Genomic DNA, 27,545 nt, shown 5'->3' with positions numbered 1-27,545 from the left:
CATTCAGAGCTTTAAAGCAAGAAAGAAGGAAAGCTGTGGGCTAAGAAAGCATGCACCATTTTTGTATGTACTGATGTTAACTCCATATTAACAGAGGTCATCTCAGAGCAAGCATGAAGCGGGCTCACATGAAGCTGATCGGCAGAATGAAGGTCAAGGAGTGGCAGAAATCAACATGGCAACCTCGGGTAGCGGTCAGGTAAATAAATTATTCTATTAATTTTTTTTCTAGTTAACTATTTAAATATTTAAAAAGAAATACTGAGTGAGATGATTCTCACAACAATCTGTAAATCTTATCTGTTTCCTTAGTCCTAAATGGATATCTCCAGAAGAATTCAGTACTAAAATGCTATGTCGTTTTTCTTTATTATATTTAACAATGATGCTTTCAAAATTTCCAAGTATATTTTATAGCTCTAAATTATGTGTCTCTGTTTTAGCCTAAAATGATTAATGTGAGTAGAGTTTCTTTGAAAAATAAATACTGAGCTGCATTTTGGTCATATGTGATTTGACCTAGTTATTATTGCATGCATCAAATAGATTTGCTCTTTCTCTGTGGCATTCTTTATAAGACATTTTTATGGTTTTTTTTAATCATAAAGAGTTAATATTCTCATCTTCAGTTGTATTTCAAGATTATATAAACCCAGCATTGAAATAAATGATTCTAATGCCCATTTAAAAAGTAAATACATACCCTAGTCATATTTACTATTATCATCTTTAGCAAAATTGTGGAAGATAATTTTTTTTTAAGGTAGAACATTATCTTGTTGTGCTGCCATCAGTTTTCCATTAGAGTTTGATTGGAATGCATCCTGATATGACAGTATTTTTCCTTGGAGTGTTCTGTATCCTCCACATTTTTTCAAGCAATATTTTATGTTTTAAATGAATGATTTTTTAAAATGTAGTTTCAACTAAGTTGATTTTAAGGAAATTTTCTTACTGTTGATAAAATATTCCTTTAGTGTCTATAGGTTACTTTTAATGATACTATTTATTTAGAAAGAACATGGTTCTATTAGTTCATTAAAATTTAAAGCTTAAAATGTCTCATACTTAATATTTAAATTTACCACGTTTAAACAAAAATATACTTCATTTTAATATTACTGGTCCACATTGTACTGGGTAATACTCTACAGATGGGTAAATTAGGGCAAAAGAAATTATATTTAAATAGTACATTCAGGTTCTTTGTCTATTATTTAGGGAATTCTTTGGGACTATCATGTGTTCCTACACATATGTAGAAAGAAGTTCTGTCTTGACAAAAACATTTTTTTTTTTTTTTTTTTTTTTTTTTTAGGGTTAAGACCCACTATTAATGCTTTGGGTCATATTTCAATTATTATGTCCTTCAAAGCCTCACCTAGCCAATAAGCTGGATATTTTTTTTTTTTTTGAATTCTTGTCACTTCTTACATCAAAATTTAACTCTAAATATATTAGATTTAATGTCAAAAATGAAAACTTTAAAAAACAATTTACTCATTAGCCTGTGTCGTGTCTTAGTCGCAGCACGTGAGACCTTTGCTGCGCCGTGCGGGATCTTCTGTTGCTGTGCTGGCCCAGTAGCTGTGGCCCTCGGGCTTAGTTGCCTTGCAGCACGTGGGACCTTAGTTCCCAGACCAGGGGTCAAACTCACATCCCGTGCATTAGAAGGCAGATTCTTAAATCACTGAACCACCAGGGAAGTCCCCCAAATGAAAACTATTAAAAATATTAAAAGGTAAGAAAGTGGGGATAGAATTTTTATAATCATGAAGTGAGTAGGAAACCATAAAAGAACGGTAGCTTTCATCTAAAAATGTAAGACTTTAGTGTGCCATAAAATCATAACAAACTTAGAAGACAAAAACCAAGATCACAAATGACACTACAGCGACTCCCAGATCCTAATGTAGATAAGTGGTGTCTGTGAAACTGTGATTTAGTTATGCCAAAATCCCTTTATCTGTCTTAATAGGATTGACACATGACAGACTCTTGGGGTTTGTTCTTTAGTTATTTGCTCCAGAGACAAAAACAATTAACACTAACAAAAATGAAAATACTCTCTCTGACTTTCTCGGGATCTCAGTAAGATGATCCATCAAAGCTCCTACCCTAGTGCCCTTCTCTCTACCGCTGTGTGGAAGGAAGCTCACTGTACCTCACCTGCCTTCCTGCCCACAGCCACTCTGCCAGGATGATCTTTCACAAGTAAATCACCCTCTTGTATATATTTGAAATTTTAGCTACTTTAGCGACTAAACCACCACCATATTTGAAATTTTCCATAATAGGTTTAAAAACATTTTATTGGCAGTGGAAAAGGTTCTCCTGCCATTTCATCCCTTTCCCACTCTTGTTTGAACTTCATCACTGCTTACTGGTTGTATCACTAGAGATCTGGTTCTAAACATTAAATGGAAAAGCTAAGAATCGATTCATAAATGAATTACACATAAAGTTATATACTAAGCAAGTAGGGATCTAGCTCATATAATTTATTTCTAGCTAAAATTTCAAATATATACAGAGGCAAACAGAGTAATATAGTAATCTCCATGTACCCTCTATACTTTGTCCTCTGATTTTATTTTTGGAAAAGATCCCAGACATCATAATTTTTTCTTAAATATTTCACTGTATATTTCCAGAATATAACATTTTTTTAATTGAAATGTGGTTGATTCATAATATTGTTAGTTTCAGGTATACAGCAGAGTGATTCAGTTATATTGTATTTTTCCAATTCTTTTTCATTTTAGGTTATTACAAGATATTGAATATAATTCCCTAGGGCTTCCCAGGTGGTGCTAGTGGTAAAGAACTTGCCTGCCAGTGCAAGAGACGTTAGAGACGCAGGTTTGATCCCTGGGTTGGGACAATCCCCTGGAGAAGGGTGTGGCAACCCACTTTAGTGCTGTTGCCTAAAGAATACCATGGACAGAGGAGCCCGGCAGGCTATGGTCCATAGGGTCGCAAAGAGTTGGACATGACTGAAGTGACTTAGCATGCACACATGCACATACTATAAAGTAAATCCTTGTTGTTTATTTTATATATATCAAAGTGTATATATCTGTTAATCCCATACTCCTAATTTATCCCTCCTCCCATTTCCCCTATGATAACCATAAGTTTGTTTTCTGTGTCTAAGAATACTTTCTTTTAAATTGAAATACAATTGATTTACATTATTATGTTAGTTTTAGCTCTACAGCAAAGTGATTCAGTAATATATACATATTTTTTGGATTATTTGTATTTGTTAATCCCATACCTTTAATTTGTCCTTCCCTGTCCCCTGTGGTAACCATAAGTTTGTTTTCTGTGTCTGTGAGTCCGTTTCTGTTTTGTACATAGATATATTTGTATTATTTTTTAGATTCCACATATAAGTGATATCATATAATATCTGTCTTTATCTGACTTCCCTCACTTAGTATGACATTCTCTAGCTCCATCCATGTTGTTGCAAGTGGCAATATTTCATTCTTTTTTGTGACTTCTTAGACCACTGTATCTTCTTAAACCATCATCTATTGATGGGTACTTGGGTTCTTTCCGTGTCTTGGTTATTGTACATATGTTGCTGTGAACATTGGGGTGCATTTATCTTTTCAGATTAGAGTTTTCATCTTTTTTGGATTTATGCCCAGGAGTGAGGTTGCTGGATCATGTGGTAACTCTATTTTTAGTTTTTTAAGAAACCTCCATACTGTTTTTCATTGTGCCTGTACCAGTTTATATTCCCACTAACAGTGTAGGAGGGTGTCCTTTTCTCCACATTCTCTGCAGACTTTTTGTTTTGATGGTGGCCATTTTTAATTTGAATTTCTCAGTAATCAGTGATGTTGAGCGTCTTTTCATGATTTGTTGGCTATCTGTATGTCTTTTTTGAAGGAATGTCTGTTTAGGTCTTCTGTCCATCCTTTGATTTTGTTGTTTTTATTTATTTGTTTGTTTTTGATACTGAGTTGTATGAGCTGTTTGTACATTTTGGATATTGACTGTCAGTCACATCACTTGCAAATATTTTCTCCCAGTCTGTGAGCTGTGTTTCTGTTTTGTTGATAGTTTTCTTTACGGTAAAAAATCTTTTAAGTTTGACTAGGTCCCATTTGTTTATTTTTGCTTTTATTTGTTTTCCCTTGGGAGACTGATCTAAGAAAATATTGCTATAATTTGAGACTATGAGACTATTTTGCCTATGTTTTCTTCCAGAAGTTTTATGGTTAAATGTCTTATATATAGGTCTGTAAAACAATTTGAGAGGGGTTTTTTTGGCTTGTTTGTTTATGGTGTGAGGGTGTGTTCTAACATCATTGATTTACAGGTAGCTGTCCTGCTTTCCTAGTGTCACTTGCTGAAAAGACCTTCTTTTCTCCATTGTGTGTTCTTACCTCCTTTGTCAAGGATTAACTGACTGTAGGTATGTGGGTTTAGTTCTGGGCTCTTTATGCTGCACTTTTGGTCTGTCATGTTTTTGTACAAGTACCATGCTGTTTTGATTACTGTGGCTTAGTAGTATTGTCTGAAGTCCCAAAGCAGTCTGCAGATTTAATGCAATTCCTGTCAAAATGCCTATGACATTTTTCACAGAACTAGAACAAATAATACTAAAATTTATATGGAACCACAAAAGGCCCAGAATTGCTAAAGCAATCCTGTGGACAGAGGACACCTATAGCATACATAACTATTGTGCCATTATTACGCTCCCAAGGAAACTAACAGTAATTCCTCGGTAGCATCAGATAACTAGTCAGTATTCAAATTTGCAGTTGTTTCATAAATGTCATAATTTTTAAATTTATTTGATACAAGGGCCAGATTTAAAGTTCATGCACAGAGATTGGTTAATGTGTCTTTGAAGTGTCTTTTAATCTATAGGTTTCTTTGTCTCTTAGATTTTTGCTATATATTTGTTGAATAACCAAAGTTATTTGTCTTCTCAAGTTTTCCATAGTCTGAATTTTGCTAGGAACATCTGCATGGTGAGGTTTGACCTCTCTGTTTGTCTTCTGTATTCCCTGTAAATTGGTATTTGGGTCTAGAGATGTGATCAGATTTGGTCTCAGGCCCTGATTCTATGGCCGAGACTTTCACAGGTAGCATAGTGGTCTTCCACCAGGAAGCACGTAACGTCTGGTGGGCTCTCTTTTTGTGATATTAACAGCATTTATACTTAATGTCTAGGTTCACTAATTCACTAAGGGTTATAGAATTAGCTGTAGGACTTTAATAAAGAGAAACTTCTCCTTATCTACTGTTGGACCACTTCCATGTACCATCTGTATGAAAAAAGGCAAGGTGAGGAGGGTGCTTGCTTCTTTTGCTTCTTCCCCCTCTTACACAGTTTCACAGTGAGTTGGAGACTGTCGCTACCTCTATGAAGAACTTTTTAGAGTCACTTTGTTTCGTTTTCTCAGAAAAATACGACTTCTGAGTCACTTCCTAAAGTGAGCATGATAGAAGAGAGGTTTGTACTCAGCAGATGTAGTTGAAATTGACCGTGTCCCAGCTGTGCTGATTGAGCTGCCAGGCATAGTCCTTCTTGGGCCCCTCGGCACACATTTGAGTGCCAGTGATGGCAGCGGGTATTGAAGGGTGGATAGAGGAGGACCAGTAAATAGAGAGGTGCTTGATTCTAATGTGTGCGAAAAGGAGGTGCAGGTCAGAAGCAACAGTTAGAACCAGACATGGAACAACAGACTGGTTCAAAATCTGGAAAGGAGTACATCAAGGCTGTATATTGTCACCCTGCTTATTTAACTTATATGCAGAGTACATCATGTGAAATCCCAGGCTAGAAGACTCACAAGCTGGAATCAAGATTGTTGGAAGGAATATCAGCAACCTCAGATATGCAAATGATACCACTCTAGTGGCAAAAAGTGAAGAGGAACTAAAGAACCGCTTGATGAGGGTGAAAGAGGAGAGTGAAAAAGCTGGCTTAAAATTCAACATTCAAAAAATAAAGATCATGGCATCCTGTCTTGTCATTTCATGGCAAATAGATGGGGGGAAAGTGGAAACAGTGGCAGATGTTATTTTCTTGGGCTCCAAAATCACTGTGGATGGTGACTGCAGCCATGAAATTAAAAGACACTTGCTCCTTGGAAGAAAAGCTATGACCAACCTAGACAGCATATTAAAAAGCAGAGCCATCACTTTGCCAACAAAGGTCCATCTAGTCAAAGCTATGGTTTTTCTAGTAGTCATGTATGGATGTGAGAGTTGGACCGTAAAGAAGGCTGAGCACTGAAGAATTGATGCTTTTGAACTGTGGTGTTGGAGAGGACTCTTGAGAGTCCTGTGGACTACAGGGAGATCAAACCAGTCAATCATAAATGAAATCAACCCTGAATATTCATTGGAAGAACTGATCCGGAAGCTCTAATACTTTGGCCACCTGATGCAAAGAGGCGAGTCATTGAAAAAGACCCTGATGCTGGGAAAGATTGAGGGCAAGAGGAGAAGGGGGCGAAGGAGGATGAGATGTTGGATGGCATCACCAACTCAAAGGACATGAGTTTGAGTAAACTCCAGGAGATAGTGAAGTACAGGGAAGCCTGGCATGCTGCAGTCCATGGGTCACAAAGAGTCAGACGTGACTTAGCCACTGAACAACAATAACCATTTTTTACAGGTTACTGCTTCTCTGGTCCCTCTGAAGGATGTTGGTGCAGACATAATCATAATAAAAAGGCCCAGGAAAGATTCTCAGGACTCGAGTTCTGGCTTACAGGTAGTATGGGTATGGGAATGTTCTCTTGGAATCTCCTTATAATAAATCCATCTGGGTTTCTAGCCAGAGAGTTTGGGAGAGCAGAGTGGAGAGTGTCCCAAAATCAAGGATCTGTTTAGAAAGATACTAAGTCTGAAGCTTAAAGGTGATTTGATGTCTACACTGAAATGAATGTCAGAACACGTTTCAACGTAGACATGGGTTTTTCCTTGCTTCATAATATAACCTCTTGTTTCTCTTCTGTTTCAAACAATATATTAGTTATCTATTGCTGCCTGACAAATTTAGCAGCTTAAATCGGCAACCATTTATTGTCTCTGTAGGTCAGGAATCCTGGTACAGCTTAGCTGAGTGCCTCTGGTTCAGGGACTCTCATAGGCTGCGGTCACCATGTTGGCTGGGGCCACAGTCATTTCAAGATTTGATGAGGGGAGGATCTGCTTCTAAACTCACCATATGACTGTTATCAGGCCTCAGGTCTCCAGCTGTTGACCGGTAGTATCATTTCTTGCCACCAAGGCCTCTACGAAGAGCAGTTCATAGTGTAATATCTGGCATCCCTCAGAGAAGAACAAGAGAGGGTGTCCACGATGGGAAGCCACAGTCTTTGTAAACTTATCTTGAAAGTGACTTCTCATCGTATCTACAGCAGTCTGTTCACTAAAAGCCTTTTACTAAATCTAGCCCACACTAAACACAGGGCTAGTTCATAAGGTGGTGAATTCTAGAAGACGAGGATCCTTACAGGTTGTGTTACATCCTCACTACCAGAAACAGTCCAAGTTTTAGATATCCTTAAAGCCAGTATGCTTGCTTCAGGATAAGGAGTCATTCATTACCTCCTATAGATCAAAAGCAGCCCTTTGCCAAAATTTCCTTAAAAGCCTCCCACCTGCTTTCTTTATTTTGAGTCTTGGTCCCTCAACTCCATCTTCGTTAATGCGATTAGAAGAAGCTCTTAATCTCCAAGTCAGTCAGTCAGTTTCTCTCTCTCTCTCTCTCTCTCTCTCTCTCTCTCTCTCTCTCTCTCTCTCTCTCACACACACACATTCTTTCTGACCTGCGCTTATAGCCTCTGCCTCATCTGAGCTGCCATGTAGCTAACCTTCCTCTTTTTTAACTAAACACCTCTTTGTCGTTCAAAATTAGACAACACTTTCCCGAACTGAGTACACGCCATTCCTATGCGCACACCTGGGCTCTGTCAAAGCACTGTGCATTTACATGTTGAGCAACCTGTCTAGACTCGTTATGCAATGAGGGTGTGGATGTTTTATTCACTTATGTTCCTAGAGACTAGCATTGCACCAAGAAAGGACAGAAATGGTATGGACGTAACAGAAGCAGAAGATACTAAGAATAGGTGGCAAAAATACACAGAAGAACTATACAAAAAAGATCTTGCTGACCCAGATAACCACAATGGTGTGATCACTCACCTAGAGCCAGACATCCTGGAATGAGAAGTCAAGTGGACCTTAGGAAACATCACTACGAACAAAGCTAGTGGAGGTGATGGAATTCCAGTTGAGCTATTTCAAATCCTAAAAGATGATGCTGTGAAAGTGCTACACTCAATATGCAAGCAAATTTGGAAAACTCAGCAGTGGCCAAACAGGACTGGAAAAGTTCAGTTTTCATTTCAATCCCTAAGAAAGACAATGCCAAAGAATGCTCAAACTACCGCACAACTGTACTCATCTCACATGCTAGCAAAGTAATGGTCAAAATTCTCCAAGCCAGTCTTCAACAGGACATGAACCGTGAACTTCCACATGTTCAAGCTGGATTTAGAAAAGGCAGGGGAACCAGAGATCAAATTGCCAACATCCATTCCATCATCGAAAAAGCAAGAGAGTTCCAGAAAAACATCTACTTCTGCTTTATTGACCACACCAAAGCCTTTGACTGTGTGGGTCACAACAAACTGTGGAAAATTCTGAAAGATGGGAATACCAGACCACCTTACCTGCCTCCTGAGAAATCTGTATATAGGTCAAGAAGCAACAGTTAGAACTGGACGTGGAACAACAGACTGGTTCAAAATCAGGAAAGGAGTACGTCAAGGCTGTATATTGTCACCCTGCTTATTTAACTTATATGCAGAGTACATCATGAGAAATGCTGGGCTGGATAAAGCACAAGCTGGAATCAAGATTGCTGGGAGAAATATCAATAACCTCAGATATGCAGCTGACACCACCCTTACGGCAGAAAGCGAAGAAGAACTAAAGAGCTTCTTGATGAAAGAGGAAAGTGAAAAAGTTGGCTTAAAACTCCCAACATTCAGAAAACTAAGATCATGGCATCCGGTCCCATCACTTCATGGCAAAAAGATGGGGAAACAATGGAGACAGTGAGAGACTTTATTTTGGAGGGGTCCAAAATCATTGCAGATGTTGACTGCAGCCATGAAATTAAAAGACCCTTGCTCCTTGGAAGAAAAGCTATGACCAACCTAGACAGCATATTAAAAAGCAGAGACATTGCTTTGCCAGCAAACGTCCGTCTAGTCAAAGCTATGGTTTTTCCAGTGGTCATGTATGGATGTGAGAGTTGGACTATAAAGAAAGCAGAGCACTGAAGAATTGATGCTTTAGAACTGTGGTGTTGGAGAAGACTCTTGAGAGTCCCTTGGACTGCAAGGAAATCAAACCAGTCTATCCTAAAGGAAATCAGTCCTGAATATTCATTGGAAGGACTGATGCTGAAGCTGAAACTCCAATACTTCGGCCACCTGATGCGAAGAACTGACTCATTTGAAAAGACCCTGATGCTGGGAAAGATTGAGGGCAGGAGGAGAAGGGGACGACAGAGGATGAGATGGTTGGATGGCATCACTGAGAACGTGAGTTTGAGCCAGCTCTGGGAGTTGGTGATGGACATATAGGTCTGGCGTGCCACAGTCCACAGGGTTGCAGAGAGTCAGACATGATTGAGCAACTGAACTGAACTGAACTGAAGAAAGGAGCAGGAGCTCAGTAAATGTTTGTTGTTTGCATGCATGTGAACTGAAATACCGTTTCAGAAGCATACGGTAGCTGGTGACAGTGGAAGGAGATGTCTGTCTGTTCTGCCCCTTCTCCTGCCCAGAGGGTGCTACCCTGCTGCTTCTAATTGAGAAATAACCCTAGAAGATTAATCAACATAAAGCATCCAGACCTGCAGAAGGAGTGGAGTCCAGAAAGGCTAGCCTGTCTGGGACTCTGCTAGTTTCCTTAATCTAACCCTAGATTTCCCAGTGTGTGTATGAATAGGTAGGTCTTCATCCTTTTATCTGAGGAGACATAAAAAAGACCTCTCAACTTATGATTCTTAAAAATAAACTTTATTGAGTAAAGAGTAACATACAGTAAAATGTACCTATTTTAAATATACAGTTAAGTGAGTTTCACATTTAGAGTTTTTTCCTACAGTTATATTTATAAATGTATTTTTCTCTTAAAACTTTTTTTTAATAATAGCCATTCTGGCAGCTATGAGAATGGTATCTCGTTTCAATTTGTATTTCTGTAATAAATGGTGATATTGAGCATCTTTTCTTGTGCCTATATGTCTTCTTTGGAGAAATGTCTATTCAGGTCTTCTGCACATTTTTTGATTGGGTTTTTTGTTTTTTTGATATTGAGTCTTATAAGCTATTTAAATACTTTGGATTTTAATTCCTTGTTGCTCACATCATTTGCAAATATTTTCTCCCATTCTCTAGTTTGTCTTTTTGTTTTGTCTGTGGTTTCCATTGCCATGCAGCAGCTTTTAAGTTTAGTTGGGTTCCATTTGTTTATTTTTACTTTTATTTCTTTTGTCTTAGGAGACAGATCCAAAAAAATATTGCTACTATTTATGTCAAAGAGTGTTCTGCCTATATTATCTTCTAACTTGTTCCCCATATTAGTCCCTTTAGACATCTCAGTGCAGTTATTTATTTTTTCATGTCTTTCTCCAATAGAAGTTTCAAGCAGTCTTCTCTCTTCTCTCAGCTCCTGGAGAACTTGGAGTGTACCCAATTCAATTAGTTTTGTGCTAATTCAGAGCATTTCATTACTCAGTGGAGCTTTCTACCAACCAATTTATATTTAACTGAATGTGGTTTCATGCCTTTTGATTTGGGAAAGAATATTACTCTTAGAATTTCTTCAGTGTTTGGTACTTTGTCTTTTGCAACAGTTTTTTTTTTCCTTCAGTGTTTCTCTAAATTCTACTCAAGTTTATATATAAAAATACTCATTTTGAGCAGTTATAAATGTTCACACTTTAATGGTATATTTAGCTATTTACCCTAATGACAGTTCATTTGGAGTATCTTAACATGAAGCTAGCTACATATATCTATAATCTAAATTATACTGTCTATAATTTGCTTAATTTCTAGGGTTCAACTACACGAATAGATCATGAAACAGCCAGTGTTTTGAGTTCTAGTAGCACACATTCTGCTCCTCGAAGGCTGACGAGTCATCTGGGAACCAAGGTAATAGATTATAAAGTCTTGTTGCTAGAACTCTGAGTACTTTATTAAAACATTCTTCATTCTTCTTTTAAATTTAGCTAAAGAATTCTTTTGTTTCCATCATCACAGTCTCTTAAAGAAATGACAGCCAGTTCTCTGCAAGTATCCTAAGGTCCAGCCCAGAAGCTGGCTTGCTCCCCCAAGCCCTCCCCTCCCATTACTTTCTAACCCCTTCACTTCCCACCCCACTGCAAGATGACCGTCAGGAGTCCTCGCCAGCCTTCAGAACTCTTCTTGGGCTTTCCTTCTTTACAAAACGTTTTCTGATTTCCAGGGCCCTCTTGCCTACCCATGCAGTCTGTCTGCCTCCTTTGAATCAGTACATTTGGAGCACAGGGACTGTTTTTTAAACAGTATATTTTCCATTACGTCTAAATACTTCCTTGTTTTCATAGCATATTCTACATACTCTTTCTTTACTTTAGTAATGGCTCTGAGGAAAAGCATTACGTGACAAATGTTGATTTAAGAAACGAATTTTAGAGTAGCAGTGATATTATTAATATAAAGCTTAATCCTTTTAGTAACTCACAACGGTTACTGCTTAGGATACTACTTAGTATGCCAGTAACTGCTAAGAGTTGTACGTTTATTATCTCTTATTTCTTCAGAAACCCTTTGAATGTATTACTCTTGCCCCTCTTTTGAATGAGAATACTGAAGCCAAAAAGATGGTAATTAAATTAGAATTCCACCCCAATCTGTCCAACATCAATGAGTAGTTTTTACTATAAAGAAAACCTTTAATATTTAAGAGTTCTGTTACTTGAAAACTGGCAGCTTGAATACCATTTCCTTTTGGAGTGATTTATGCACGATGATATTAAGACCTGACTACATTTTTGAATGCCAGTTACTGTCCTATACATGTGTTACTTTATTTAATCTTCACAAAGAAAACCCTATTAGGTAAATTATTCCATTTTGCAACTGAGACAGCTGGACCCCAGAGAACTCAGATAACTTGGTTGTGTCACACAGCTCACTTGCAAATAGTGGAGTCAGAATTTGAAAGCCTTTTTTTTTTCCCATTAGGAAGGCAATCCTGTACTGCCTTCCTAATAAAACTTACAAATCTATGAGTAGTGTGTATACACATTTAGAGTACAGTTTCTCAGCCTCAGCATTATTGGCTGGATAATTCCTCATTGCATTGTAGGGTGTTTAGCAGCATCCCTGGTCTTCACCCACTGAAGGCCCAAAGTGTTTCCTCCCAAAGTGTGATGGCCAAAAATTTCTCCAAGATATTGTCAGAAGAGTCTCAAGGTGGCTAAAGTTGCCCTGGTTTGGAACCGCTAGTTTATGGATATGATAGACAGATACAGATAAGATGCTCAACTTTTATGCAGTAGCTCTTGCTTTAAAAAATTGCTGTTGATCACAGGACAGGATGACTGGGTGCTGTTTCCTGTTTCTAGTCTGCTTCTGAGTCAGTTCTTAAGTTTACAGTAAGGGAGTGATGATGCTTACCAGCTGCTTCAAAAAAAAAATTGAATAAGAATAGTGACTTTGTATCCCTATATGATCAGGGCATTCTTTTTATGACAAGATACTTTTACATGTATAAGGGAGACATCATAATTTTAAGAATATTATAATCTGGTGAGGGTTAGCAATTGCTGAGAACTAGTACTTAGTAAATAGTAATTGCTAAAAAATATTTTCTCTTTATTGATTATGGTTGTAGATTTTAAAAAGTAAAATTTTTAATTGTGTAAAGAATTTTAGATAAACCACATTTCTTACTCTGTGTGTGTCAGTAGGTGTGTGTGTGTATGTGTGGTGGGTGGGGGAGATGTGAGAGAAAGAGAAATCAGTTGATTGTCTTTCGTTATAATAACGGACTATCACCCACTGATTCAGACAATAGCAGTTTAGGTATGCAAGAACCTATGTCTCCTTATGACTATATACTAGCACTACTAATATTTACTTATAAACAAGACGGTGATAATGATTATAGCATATGGATTTTGAAATAATGCTCATTACTTCATCCTAGAAAGAGATTTTTGTTTTTGTTTCTGTTTTTGTTTGAGTTACAATTAATATCCCCATTCATCACTTCATTGGTGTTGGCTTTTGGCTATTAAAGTCATAATTTTGTTTCTAAACTCATTTGGCCCACAGGTGGAAATGGTGTATTCATTGTTGTCAATGCTTGGTACTCATGATAAGGATGATATGTCGCGAACTTTGCTAGCTATGTCTAGCTCCCAAGACAGCTGTATATCCATGCGACAGTCTGGATGTCTTCCTCTCCTCATCCAGCTTTTACATGGCAATGACAAAGACTCTGTGTTGTTGGGAAATTCCCGGGGCAGTAAAGAGGCTCGGGCCAGGGCCAGTGCAGCACTCCACAACATCATTCACTCACAGCCTGATGACAAGAGAGGCAGGCGTGAAATCCGAGTCCTTCATCTTTTGGAACAGATACGAGCTTACTGTGAAACCTGTTGGGAGTGGCAGGAAGCCCATGAACAAGGCATGGACCAGGACAAAAATCCAAGTATGTTCCCTATGGTGCATGTGACAAAGCAAATGTAAAAGTTTTTGAAATGAAAAGTTTTTTAATTAGGATGGTGTCTTTATGAATCAGAGTGGGAAATTCATATTAGCTACCTACACTGCTCACATAGTTTAAAGCTTAATTTCTCTATTTCTCTAGGAAAAAAATTAGCACAGGAAAATGTTGTGTGTACTACAGTGCAACCAGAAAAGAACAGAAAATCAAAGTAGACTTAAGTAGTCATAGCATAGTTGATCTAGAAAGAACTTGAGCGATTATGTTCTCCTTCTCTCGAGATTAAGCTCCGGAAAGTGACTTTACATAAGTTCCTTCAGCTGTGAGTGACCAAGCCATTCTCTCTTATTCGCACATCACTTAGTGGATGCAGAGCTGTGTTATATCCATTATTTGATCCTTACAACAAGCTTGTGAAGTAGCAAGGGGAGAGATTACCATCTTCATTTTATAGATAAAGAGACTGAGGTTCAGAGAGGCTAAAAGACTTGCCTGTGGCTTCACAGATAGGTGGTGGGTGGTGGATCTAGGATCAGAGGCCAGACCTCCTGACTCTCAGCTCAGTGTTCTTCCCACTGCACCATCTGTCTTCAGGCCTTGGGGCCCCAGTTGCTGGGGTGATCAGCCACCCAGCTCTTTTCTCAGGGAGAAACCCTCTCCCCCAGGAGCAGGGATCATGGGAGTTGGGACCCTTGGGGAGATAACTTACTTCATTCCTATAGGAAGAACCAAAAGCAGTAAGTATAGAAGGTAAGAGCTCCTTTCACCTGAGAAGAACCCATACATAGACATACACACAACAAAGGACCATCGAATCAATATCTTGATTGGGGGAGCAGGAGAAAGACTGATGATGAGAACTTGATCTATAAAGATTTAGTAGATTTCTCTTAGGGTTAGGTATAAAGGTGAATTTATTAAAAATTAAAAATTTTTGCTGGATGCTTGGGGCTGGTGCACTGGGACGGCCCAGAGGGATGGTATGGGGAGGGAGGAGGGAGGAGGGTTCGGGATGGGGAACACATGTATACCTGTGGCGGATTCATTTTGATATTTGGCAAAACTAATACAATTATGTAAAGTTTAAAAATAAAATTAGAGGAAAAAAAAAAAATTAAAAATTTTTCAACAATAAGAATATAGCAGAAATGTCCTTTCTGTTTATCCTAGGGCTAGGGAGAATTAATAAGTTGCTTTCCTGGGAAAACATTATCTTTCTGGATTGTTTTCTTTCGCTGTCCACAATTATGTAATGACTTGTATTGTGTGCTCTTAATACCTGTTTTCAGAAAAGTTAAATAGAATAAATATTATTACTTCTGAAAAATAGATTGGTTTTTAAATTTTTATTTCAATTAACAGTTTTGAAACTTTATGCATAATATTAAATGTGCAAGTACATTTTTGTAGACACTTTCCCTTTAAATTTTTATTTACTATCTGGTATCTATATAATAAGCTTTCGCTACTAGAGTTGCACTAGGTTTCTCTATACATTTCTATACAGCCATGTGCCTTTCAGTTGAAAACAGAGATTATAAATAGTTTTATACCAAAATGTTTTTATTATTTCAAATAACCAATATAATTTTTAAGTTATTAATTGAATTATAGCATAAACCTACATGGGAGTTAGTCCAACAGACTTGGTCAAAGGCTGATGAGAGGTAAACATTTTTATGGAACCAAGAAAAGCGCTTTACCTATATTTTCCTTTCCGTGTGTGTAGTATCTTCATCTCTTCAGCAAATACTTGTTGATTCACTAAGCTACCATGCATGAGAAGTCTATCAGCAAACTGAGTATTTTTTAGGTATAATGAACATCACTACTTTGAGAAAACAAAGCATCATGGCTTATGTCCATTTTACTTTGCAGTGCCAGCTCCTGTTGAACATCAGATCTGCCCTGCTGTCTGTGTTCTAATGAAGCTTTCATTTGATGAAGAGCATAGACATGCCATGAATGAGCTTGGTAAGATAAAAATGTTTCTTAATGCCATAGAAGAATCCTGACGATTTTTCGTTATTGTTGAATTAGTGTATAAGGCCACTAACTTCTATTACCATATGCTTCCTCCTTGTAGCAAGTGACTCTGGTTTCCAGAGAAGACAATGTCCTAAGTGACAGAAACTGCTACCCTTTTATAACCTAACTTGGGTTTCTAAAATCTTAGCCAGGGATGGGCAAAAATAAATAAACGGGCCACTCTTGCCAATATTGTCAAGGTAGACCCTGGGTGACAGTTGGTGGGAGGGTAATTTGAATCGTTTTGAGATGTGATGATACGGAGCTTTGTAATTATTCTTGAACTCAGTCACTTCTGATGGACACAGGAAGGAATTATTATTAAGACTCATTTATCTTCATGGTTATCCGTAGTTTACTGGGTTTTCATGATAAGCAGCCTGGCTGGTATCTCTGAAACTCATTAATAATGGAAAAGCATTATCCTCTAATTTGTTAGAAAATATTCCATTAATTTTGGAAGGATTACTCTTAGGATGTGTTCTCACATACTCTGAACCTTATCACACCTGCCTCTGTGGCCCCCATTTTTCATGAGATGGTTTCTCTTTGACTTCTAGGTTCATTTTGCACGTGTGGTATTTATAAGTTGCGTCATGCTGAGCCATCTCCTGTGAACCCGGATCGCTTTCGTTGTGCCACAAGCGAGAAGCAGGCGCTGAGTCTGCATCTTAGTGTGGCTGTGCCCTTGCCTTTTGTGCTGTTTACGTTACCTTTCATTCCAGCCCCCGCTTTGTATCCCTGCCACCCTTGCCATTTTCATTCATCATTTATCTTACAAGTGACAAAGTCGTGAGTCGCTTAAATCACAGAGAACCTGAACGGCTGGAAATGAGTGCTGTCTCCTTCAGATCGTCATTTTGGGAGGCTGTGTGTACTTGGTCTCCACCTGCCCCCCACAGGCCCTAGGCCGCTTGATTCTCTTTCCTTTTTCCCTGGGTTCCTGTGAAATTGAGTGTGCACTTGTGAGTTCTCCCCTCCTCAATACAATCCAGCACTGGTGAAATTTCAAGTTTGGGTGTTTTGTTTTTTTTTTTTTAACACTCATAATAATGGGGAAAATAATGAACAAACAGGAAAACTAATCCAGTTTTAAGCTCCCACAAATGTTTTTTCTAAATGTCCCTGTGTTCCAATGAACTGTAGACTAGGACTGACCCACATTAATCATCTGAATTTCCAAGTAAAATCTAGACTCAGTGTTTGTTCCTCTTCCTTCTTCAGGTAGGAAGGCTACCCGGGGCATTTCATCCCAGGAGCTAGGGCAGGGGCTTTCAGGTGAGGAGCAGGACGGGGCCTCTGGGGGTGTGACTGTGGGGATGTAGCCACAGGCGATTACCTTCTCACTCTTAGCCTCTGACTTTGCGTTGGAGCCAAAGAAGGAACAAGGTGTGTAGACTGTGGATAGATACAGTCAGGTAGCACAAGGGATCTGACAATGAGGGATAGGAGGAAAGAAGTCCCAAGCAGATGAAGAAAAATTCCTAAGCCCAGTCAGCTAGGACTGTCTTTTGTAGATGCAAGAAAATTCTACAACTGTTAGGGTCATTTAAGTTTGCAACTATTAGTGTTGCAAGTTTTAGACTATAATACCAGGAATGTACACATTTATTAATTTCCAGACATATGCATTGGTGTTTCCCAGACTAGATGATAATGATCACCAGGGGCAGTGGTCAGAACGTGCACTTCTCTGGCCCATGGTAAGCAAGCTTAGGAAAATAGAATCTCCAGAGCAGAGGACCTAGGAATCAAATCTAGTAAGTGGCCCACCTGATTCTTACGACCAGGAAATTTTGTGAAACTACCAATATATAGAATATTGTTGCTGAGCCCTACTTATTTTAGAATGAGGTATTTCATGCTAATGGTGACTATCTAAACCAAGTAAAAGAAAAGTAATATACTTTTTAAAAATTCTGTCATCTTTCTACTATCTTGTTTTGATAAGTTTAAGGATTTTGGTAAATGTCATCTGAAGACATTGATCATCTACTATCAATAAGGTTATGAGATACCATACGCGATAATATTTGGTTCATCTAGACCACTATTCTCTAACACAGACACCAAGATAATGTGGAAGGATGTGCTCATGACCTTTACATTACCTTGAAACATCCTAGTATTTCTTAGGGCAACCAGTTTTTTTCCTATCTGTCATGAATTCACATCGTATTTTTGTGAATCCATTTTTAAAGTGTATAGATTCTTTGCCTTACAGTTCACTGGAAGTTTTTTTTTAACTCCTGGAAATCATAAAGGGTCTCTCTCTTCTATCTAATACGCTAAGTTTTATTGAATGTTCTTTTTTCATTAGCACGTTCTTCATCATTGGCATTAATCATGTTGTTCTTTTTCAGAATCAAGTCCTAAGATTTTTGGTTTTCCCATACAAAAGTAGTCAAGGGCCTTCTTGGGAGGTTCTTGAGATTATTTCACATGTTACTTTCTTAGAACAGTGTCACAGATGCTGCTGTGCCAGGCAGGATTTTATGTAGGCATGAAGCAGAGTGTGCTCTGTATGGCTTTGATGGTCCGGTTTATAATCCTCAACATTTGGTGATCTGATCAGTACACAAGGCTACTGTCTTTAAGTCAACAGTGACTCCCAGGTCTGTTTCCTAGTCAAGACTCTAGTTCCTCCTCCTTTGCTGAAGGATTAAATGGTGGAATTTTCTGAAGCTCTGTACTCGGCTTTCTTCCACTCTCCCTAGGCTATATGCTCTACTACATGGCTTCCCTGACAGTGTTTTTCAAACTCACATCTTAATGCACGTTCTCTCTCCTGAGATTTACACACATTTTCATACTGCTCCTCCAGCATTTTCACCCAGATGATTTTTCAGACATTTCTGACTGAGTTGACAGAAACTGAGTCTGTCTCCCCCATCCCCAAAACTATCTCTTGACCAGGGTTCCTTTTCTCAGACAGTAGCCTTCCCGTCAACCCACTTGCTGAAGCCGGAATCTTAGAAGACATCTTGGACTCTGTTCCTGTCCCCTGTATCTGCTAACTGCTTTAATTCTGGTTCTCAAATATATCTTCCCCCACTGCTCTTCTTTTTATCCCCAGCACAAGCAAAGCCTCTTTCTTCACTCGTGGTCTCCCATAGTTTATCTTACTTGGCTCCCCACTTCCAGTAGTAATCATTTCTATAGCCTTAATCATAGGAATCTGTTTAGAACATACATCTAATTATTCTTTTCTCCTGCATTAGATCCTTGGTGAGGCACACAAAGTCTTGTCTTACCTGGCACTTTTGTAGCCCCTCCTTGTTGCTGTATATCAATGTCTCAGGCCCATCAGCCTTTACATGTGCTATTTTATCTGCTTGAGGTGCTTCCTGATTGTTTCTCCTCTACCCCTTTTAGATGGTCATTCATCCTTTAAGTCTCAAGTTAAATCTTAGTTCCTCAGCTACTTTCTTGATCCTTCCAGTCTACGTTAGGTTTGCCTGTTATCATGCCCCGTGCTTCTACACAATCATGACATTTAAATTAGTTGTTCAATGGCTGTCTGTGCTAATCTGTAAGCTCCATAAAGACATTGGTTGTTTTGTTCATGGGCTGTTTATCTTTCCCATCATCATGGGTGGATGGAGGAAAATCTTCCTAAATATGGTTTGGATTTTCCTTAACCAAATTAATTTTTATTTACCTACATTCAGACTTATCTGTCATTGGTGCCAGTTATAAAGATTTACACAAATGTTCCAAGAGTTAAATCCCTGGCTTGGCATTCTTGACCCAGAATTGAACTTGGTCTGTTTTGCAAACTTGCTTATTGCTCTGCATACTGATCCTTCTAGATCATTTACAAAAATGATGAATGTACAGATCCTCTTTCAGATTAATGACCTGACAGTTTAGACTTCCAGTATCCAGGAACTGCCTGTTTATGTTCATCATCTCTTTTTCTGTCTTAGCTAACAGTATCTCCAGTTTCATAATGATTAATATTGATGATGATGAATATTTTTAATAACTTCCATATGCATTTTTCTTTTTCTTTTTATTCACTCCCTCACCATTTTGCTTCACCTTTTGTCCTTCTGTTTTGTGTTGTCTTTCTGCTACCCCTTCCTTTATGTCTTTTCCTCTCCCTTCATTTTTCTCCTTGCCTTCCTACTGTTGACCACTGTAGGCATTGTTAAGTATACCCAGTGGTGGGAATCAAGGGGAGAGAAGATACTAAATCCTAGTATTGGTATTTGACACTTTATGTGTATCAAAGAAAAGAAAGAATTTAAAAAGAAAAACCATAAAAATGGTTCTATTCAGCTTAGTAATAAGTTGAACAGGTAATTCTTTTTCATAAAAAAGAAATAAACTTTGCTTCATGCACTATTTCACTTAGAAGTTTTAGTATTCCTAATGATACTAAAAATTATTTTGGAGATAAAAATATATTAAAGTAATTAGGCCATAGTGTGTGACAGTGAAGAATGTTTTTATAAAGTCCTAGTAATAAAGTTACCTTTTTCTGCTTACATTCAGGAGGACCTAATAGTAGAATATAGTCTTCTTCTTCCTTGACAGGATACAGTGTATTGCAGTAAATAGAGTATAATATTCATCTTACTCAGTAAGACAGGGGGCTGGAGGGTGGAGAAACTGGCAGCAAATGAAGTAGTTGTCACTTGTACTTGATAAGTATATTACACGAGTGCCTTATAACATTTTTTGTAGCTTGTAATTCTGAAGACAGAATTAAACTCATTCTTTGAGATTTTTCTCTAGTAATTTATAAACTTGGTACCCATTTGTGTTATTTTAGATTATTGACTTCTTCCTCTTGCCCTTTTTAAATTAGGGGGACTACAGGCCATTGCAGAATTATTGCAAGTGGACTGTGAAATGTATGGGCTTACTAATGACCACTACAGTATTACTTTAAGACGATATGCAGGAATGGCTTTGACAAACTTGACTTTCGGAGATGTAGCCAACAAGGTATGTTTTATAAGATCCATTTCTTAAGATGGCTCTGGTACGAGCTTTTTTTTCGTACAGACTACTTTTCACTGACTTTCTTGTCACTCTCGTCATTAAACACTGACTCATAAAAACCTGTACTTTATATTCCACTGCATATCCGTACTTGTTTGATGTCTAATGCCTAAACAAAGGCAAAAGATGGAACACAGACGTGAACTTACGTAATCACATTTAAAACTCTGCTCCGGGCAGACTTCCCTGGCGGTCCCGCAGTTCAGACTCCATTCTTCCGCTGTAAGGGACACAGGTTCAATCCCTGATTGGGGAACTAGGATCCCATATACCGCCCAGTGAGGCCAAAAAGTAATTAAAAAAAAAATACTGTTCTTGGGAATGATAGCAAAAATCTGGAAATCTTGATTGGTGAAAGTGTCAAACACATATTAGTTCCATCCAAATAAAAGACTTTACATTCAAACCCTTTTCTTATCATTTCTTATTATTTATTCACTTTATTTTTCCAGTTTGCCAAGAAAGGAATGAATATTGCAAAGGATTAGGAGGGTATTTGTCTTTTATTTATGTAATTGATGGTTCTAGTTCTTTTATGGGTGGCTGCAGGTTGCCTTGTTACTAACGCTGTGTAACCCTTGACTTTCCAGGCTACTCTCTGCTCTATGAAAGGCTGCATGAGAGCGCTCGTGGCTCAGCTCCAGTCTGAAAGCGAGGACTTGCAGCAGGTACTCCTCAGATTCCACGTGGTTTTCTTGGATATTAGTGGCTTAACACCCTGACTTAGGTTAATGTAAGCTGTGACTCAGTATTCAGCATCTCATGTTTAAATTGTGGCTGCATTAACACCAGAATAGAGGCAAAGATTTTATTCTAGACTTCCTTTTGGCTTATATCAGCTTTAAGAAGAAATGTATTTGTTGATAGATTTCTACTCTTACTTTTGGGCTTCCCAGATGGTACCTGTGCTAAAGAACCTGCCTGCCAGTGCAGGAGACATAAGAGACACGGGCTTGATCTCTGGGTCAGGAAGATGCCCTGGAGGAGGGCATGGCAGTCCATTCCAGTATTCTTGCCTGCACAGTCCCATGGACAGAGGAGCCTGGTGGGCTACAGTCTATAGGGTTACAAAGAGTCAGACACGACTGAAACAGCTTAATACACATGCACGCAGTCTTACTTTTAACATTAAGAGCAAGAAAGCAACTAGTATAAATAATTTTATAAACAATTCTAAAATTGATCCATTTGCAGGTTATTGCGAGTGTTTTGAGGAATCTGTCTTGGAGAGCAGATGTAAATAGTAAAAAGACTTTGCGTGAAGTTGGAAGTGTGAAAGCATTGATGGAATGTGCTTTGGAAGTGAAAAAGGTACCTTTGAGAACTTTTGGTATTACCATATGCATTTCATCTTTGGATACTTTTTCACTGCCCTCTCCCACCTCTGAGACTCACTAATTTCTGACCCTCTTAGCTTACCAATCCCAAGACTTAGACTGCTCCAAACTCTGCAAGTATTAAGGCAGACAAGACTGTACAAGGTGACCTAGTGTAAATCGGGGTGTTGCAGCTCTGTTGACATCTTGGACAGATAAGTCTTTGTTTGGGGGTACTGATCTGTGCCTTGTAGGATGTTTAGCAGCATTCCTGGCCGTTGCCTACTAAATGCTGACATACCTTCCCCTCAGTCATAATAATCAGAAATGTCTCCATTTATTACAGATGTCCCCTGTAAGAGAAAAGGGACAGAATCACCCCCAGATGATTCCTTGCTGCCCAAATCCCAATCTCCCAGAGTCCCCAGATTTTAATAGTCACCTTATAGAGGTAATCAGACCCAAAGATGAAAAATCCATCAAATAATAATTTGTTCACAAAAGGAAGTAATGTCTAGGTGGGATATCTACTTTAGAAACTAAGCTGATTTTTTTTTTAATTGAAATTTGTGAAGAACTAAGCTAAGCTAGTCTTTTTAGCTAATCTGAGCTTCCTTTCACCCAACCAGCCCTCCTTGACCCAGAGCCTACATTTTTCTCTTCAGAATTTCCTTTTCAGTCTGGGGCTATTTTTTTAATTTATGTATTTTTTTCTAAATTACATTGTTTTATACCTGGAAACTCCAAGAAAATCAACTGGAAAATTATTAGAAATAAGAAAAATATTCAGTTAAGTAACTGGCAATAAAGATAATGTTCAAAGGTGGTCAAGAGGTACAAACTTCCAGTTATAAGATAAATACATAATAGAATGTAATATACAATATGATAAATGTTGTTAACACTACCATATCATTATATATGAAAATTTTTAAGAGAGTAAGTCCTGAGTGCTCATCACAAGGAAAAAGTTTGCTGTTTCTTTAATTTTTGTGTATGTGTATATACATACATACATATATATATATATGAGATAATAGATGTTCACTGAACTCACTGTGGTAATCATTTCATGATGTATGTAAGTTAAATCATTATGCCATTTACCTTAAATAGTGCTACATGTCAATTATGTCTCAAAACTGGGAGAAAACAGTACTGTTCAAATATACTCAGGATTTGTATAAAGATACCTTTAGAACACTACTGAATCAGCAGAACACTTGTATTCACACTCTAGAAAAAAAGGTTATGAATGGCCAGTAAGCACTTGAAAATATACTCAGCATCATTAGTCATCAGGGAAATACGGATTACAGCTGTGAGATACCGTTACACATATTATATTGGTTATAATCTTTAAAATTGACCATGTGTTGTCCAAGATGTTAAACAGCTGAAATTCTTCTGCAGTGCTGGCAGAAAAGTTAAATGGTATACAAGCATACCTCACTTTATTGCAGTTTGCAGATACTGCATTTTTGGTAAATTGAAAGTCTGTGGCAAGCCTGCACTAAGCAAGTCTTTTAGTGCCATTTTCCCGACAGCGTTTTTTTCAGTTAAGGTATGTACATCTTTATACACAATGCTTTTGGACAGTTAATAGACTACAGTATAATGTAAATGTAACTATATATGCACCGAGAAACCAAAAAAATGGCATGACTTGCTTTATTTCAATATTTGCTTTATTGGAGTGGTCTGGAACCATACCTGCAATATCTCTGAGGTCTGTCTGTCCCGCTTGAGAGAACTTTTGGCAGTGTTTTCAAACTAACATTTACCTGCTATACAACCTGGCCACCCATGAGGAACAAAAACTTAAATTTACACTAAGACACACAGTTATTCACATAAAGATTATTCGTGATAGCCAAAACCTAGGAAAAAAATTCTAATGACCATCAGTGGGTAAATGGGTAAATAAACTGTGGAATACTATTTGGCTATATAAAAAAAAAAGAATGAACTATTGATACCTGCAATAATCTGTTATGTCAGAAATCAGAACAGTAGTTGCCTGGGGTTGGGGGTGGATTACAAGGAGTATAAGGAAATTGGAGGAGAATCAAAGTACAGTTTATTGGTCGCCTTAATACCTTACTAAAATTATACAAAAAAATTAGTGCCATGTACACTTTAAGACTTCTTTCTAATCAACCTTGTGTATTTTCAGAAAGATTTAATGTTTTTGTATAGATTATTGGAACTTGTATTGCTGTTGAATAGCTCATTGTATCAGAGAAGGCAGTGGCACCCCACTCCAGTACTCTTGCCTGGAAAATCCCATGGACAGAGGAGCCTCGCGGGCTGCAGTCCATGGGGTCATTAAGAGTCGGACACAACTGAGCAACTTCACTTTCACTTTTCACTTTCATGCATTGGAGAAGGCAGTGGCAACCCACTCCAGTGTTCTTGCCTGGAGAATCCCAGGGACGGGGGAGCCTGGTGAGCTGCCGTCTGTGGGGTTACACAGAGTCGGACACGAGTGAAGCGACGCAGCAGCAGCAGCTCATTGTATTATCACTCGGGGACCTCAAAGATCTACATACAAACCAATTGCTACGTACCAAGAAAGTTAGATTAACAGACACAGCCTGCTGAAAAGTGTAAAAGAGGATTTTAATAAATGTCAAGACATAGCCTGTCTTGTAAAGGAAGAATAGATCATTTCTCTCTCATAGATGAGAGAGAGATCATTAAAGATCATTTCTCCCTAAATTCATCTATAAATTTTTAATGTAAGCCCAACACGGAGAAAACCAGAATTGAAAGAGACACATGTACCCCAGTGTTCATCACAGCACTGTTTATAATAGCCAGGACATGGAAGCAACCTAGATATCTATCAGTAGACGAATGGATAAGAAAGCTGTGGTACATACACACAATGGAATATTACTCAGCTATTAAAAAGAATGCATTTGAATCAGTTCTAATGAGGTGGATGAAACTGGAGCCTATTATACAGAGTGAAGTAAGTCAGAAAGAAAAACACCAATACAGTATATTAACACATATATATGGAATTTAGAAAGATGGTAATGATGACTCTATATGAGAGACAGCAAAAGAGACACAGATGTAAAGAACAGACTTTTGGACTCTGTGGGAGAAGGCGAGAGTGGGATGATCTGAGAGAATGGCATTGAAACATGTATAATATCATATGTGAAACAGATCGCCAGTCCAGGTTTGATGCATAAGACAGGGTGCTCAGGGCTGGTGCACTGGGATGACCCTGAGGGCTGGGATGGGGAGGGAGGTGGGAGGTGGGAGTTGGGTTCAGAATGGGGAACACATGTACCCCCATGGCTGATTCATGTCAATGTATGGCAGAAACCACTACAATCGTGTAAAGTAATTAGCCTCCAATTAAAATTAATTAATTAAAAAAATTTTTTTTAATGTAAGCCCAATCTTAGAAAAGCTAGCCCATCAGAAAGTTATACTATCCAGTTCTGGTTTGGTCTTGCTCTGGTTAACGGTATTAGAATTTATTTTTTCCATCTTTTTCTACATTCAGTGCAACAGCCAATATGAACATTCCTTCTCTTTTTAACTTGTCAGCTCTTCATTCTCAACTTCATTTACTCCTCACAACCACAAGAACCAAAACTCCTTCCATATCCCCGTGCACTGCATTCTTTCCCCTCATTCACTGGCCCTTCCTCTTCTACACAGCAGAGTCTTTTCCTTCACCTGCACCCTGTGCTCTGGGCATTGCTGTTACTCAAAACTGTTCTCCCTTACTCTTCTCCGCTATACTGTCTCTACTGCTTATAGAGAAGGAGGCTTTTTTAATGTTTCACTTATCTGTAAGAAGCCCAATATTTTGAAAATAAAAACAAAAATGTTCATTTTCATTGCTTCTTCCAACTTCTTCAGAGTCTCCTGTGACAACCAAAGCCCTGAACAAGTAGTCAAGTAGTCACTCCCTTCATTTCCTAACAGTCGTTTCTAAATTTGCTCCTAACAAAAAATCTAGATTTATAGTTAACTAGGACATCACTTTTCTACCTGTACCTGCATTTGATACCTTTGATCACATACCTCACTGAACCTCCTCCCTTTGTTTTGACTACCTATACCTCCCACATCTAATCGTTTCATCTTGTCTCCTCTAACTATAAAGCTTCTTTGAAACAAAACCCTTGGCCCCCTACATGTAGTCCCAAAGAGAGCAACTTCTGTTTTCCTACCTTCAACTCTCATCTCTAGGTCAGTTGTAAGTTTAGCTCACTCCTCTAAACTGTTCCCATTTTTTCTGATCTCAAGATACTTTGTCCCATTTCCTCAATCACATTATAATTAAAATTGAGCTATTGTCCTTTTCACATCTTCAGTGGTGAAAGCATTTCTTCTCTGCCTCAAGGTAAATAGTATCTATTTTATTCATTTAATATCCTGAAGAAGAGAATACAATGGCTCTTGATTGGGTTGAGCCCAAAATGTTTGCCGTGACTTTCAGGGCCCTCTTTTCCCTGTCTGACCTTACTTCCCACAAATTCCCAACGTGGACTTTGACTTCTTCTGTGTCTTCTTTCTGTTATTTAGTCCTCCCTTGCTTATTCCCACTTCCATGCCTTTACTCATTCTACTTCCCCTGCCTCCTCTGAATGTACATGTCTTTTTATCTGCAGAGGTGCTCTCCTCCAAAAATTATTTCATTTATTTGACTTAAGTTCCCATGGCAGTAGTCTTTTCATTAGAGCCCTTGGTTTTAAGTATAGTGTTACTGTCTTTTTTCCCCAAAGTAAACAGCACCTTCAAAGCAAGTGTCAGGTGCTCTGTTTGTATCCTCTAGAGTACCTGTAACTGTGATAGGCACAGAGTAGGTTTCTAATGAATGTTCGTTTGTTCCCTGATTGATTTTTAGTAAGAAGACTGTTGTCAGGAGCATGGCAAAGTTTTAACCAAACATCCTTAATTGCATACTCAAAGTGTTTTCTCTGGCAGTTATAATTTGACAGTTTACTATGATACTGTACATCAGGGGGTTCTCATTTTTATAATGACTTTGTTTCTTCGAGGATTTTAAGAAATTGGAGTATTTCCAGTCTGCTTCCATTTTAATAAATTGTTACTTTTGCATCAACCACACATAAATATGGATGTGTATTTTTATACAAACAATATTGTACATACTTCTCTGCAATTTGCTCTTTTCATTTAAGGATAGGTCTGGATATCTTTTCAAATCACCATTTAGAGGGTCTTTTCTAGTTTATATTATCCTGAAAATATTATCTTTTCAGAATGCACATCAGTTGTTTCATTTTCTAGTATAAGCTTCTGTGAGACAAGTGTGAACCCTCTAACACTTCACGTTCATTGTTTAGACGAATGTGATGGTCATTGTCTTAATGTTGTGTTCTGCTTGTTTCATGGGGTATCAGTGTC

The 27,545-nt window shown here is 38.1% G+C and overlaps 1 protein-coding gene across 10 annotated transcripts in view; it reads left to right on the top strand.

Moving 5' to 3' along the window:
• APC (APC regulator of WNT signaling pathway) overlaps window positions 1-27,545 on the top strand; it is a 131,681-nt gene that overhangs the window by 94,454 nt on the left and 9,682 nt on the right. For 4 of the 10 annotated variants that reach the window (XM_070377175.1, XM_070377176.1, XM_070377177.1 and 1 more), the window contains 8 exons: window positions 95-199; window positions 11,124-11,222; window positions 13,392-13,770; window positions 15,664-15,759; window positions 17,038-17,091; window positions 20,630-20,769; window positions 21,417-21,494; window positions 22,021-22,137. In XM_070377175.1, the coding sequence (XP_070233276.1) occupies window positions 95-199; window positions 11,124-11,222; window positions 13,392-13,770; window positions 15,664-15,759; window positions 17,038-17,091; window positions 20,630-20,769; window positions 21,417-21,494; window positions 22,021-22,137 (1,068 nt within the window). The remainder of the gene's footprint in view (window positions 1-94; window positions 200-11,123; window positions 11,223-13,391; window positions 13,771-15,663; window positions 15,760-17,037; window positions 17,092-20,629; window positions 20,770-21,416; window positions 21,495-22,020; window positions 22,138-27,545) is intronic. The other 6 variants (XM_070377180.1, XM_070377181.1, XM_070377182.1 and 3 more) reach the window with 3 other exon arrangements.

This window comes from Bos mutus, chromosome 10 (genome assembly GCF_027580195.1).
Source record: "Bos mutus isolate GX-2022 chromosome 10, NWIPB_WYAK_1.1, whole genome shotgun sequence".
Classification (NCBI taxonomy): Eukaryota; Metazoa; Chordata; class Mammalia; order Artiodactyla; family Bovidae; genus Bos; species Bos mutus.
Note: the sequence above shows the minus strand (reverse complement) of the source record. Positions and strands in the feature narration are given on the sequence as shown.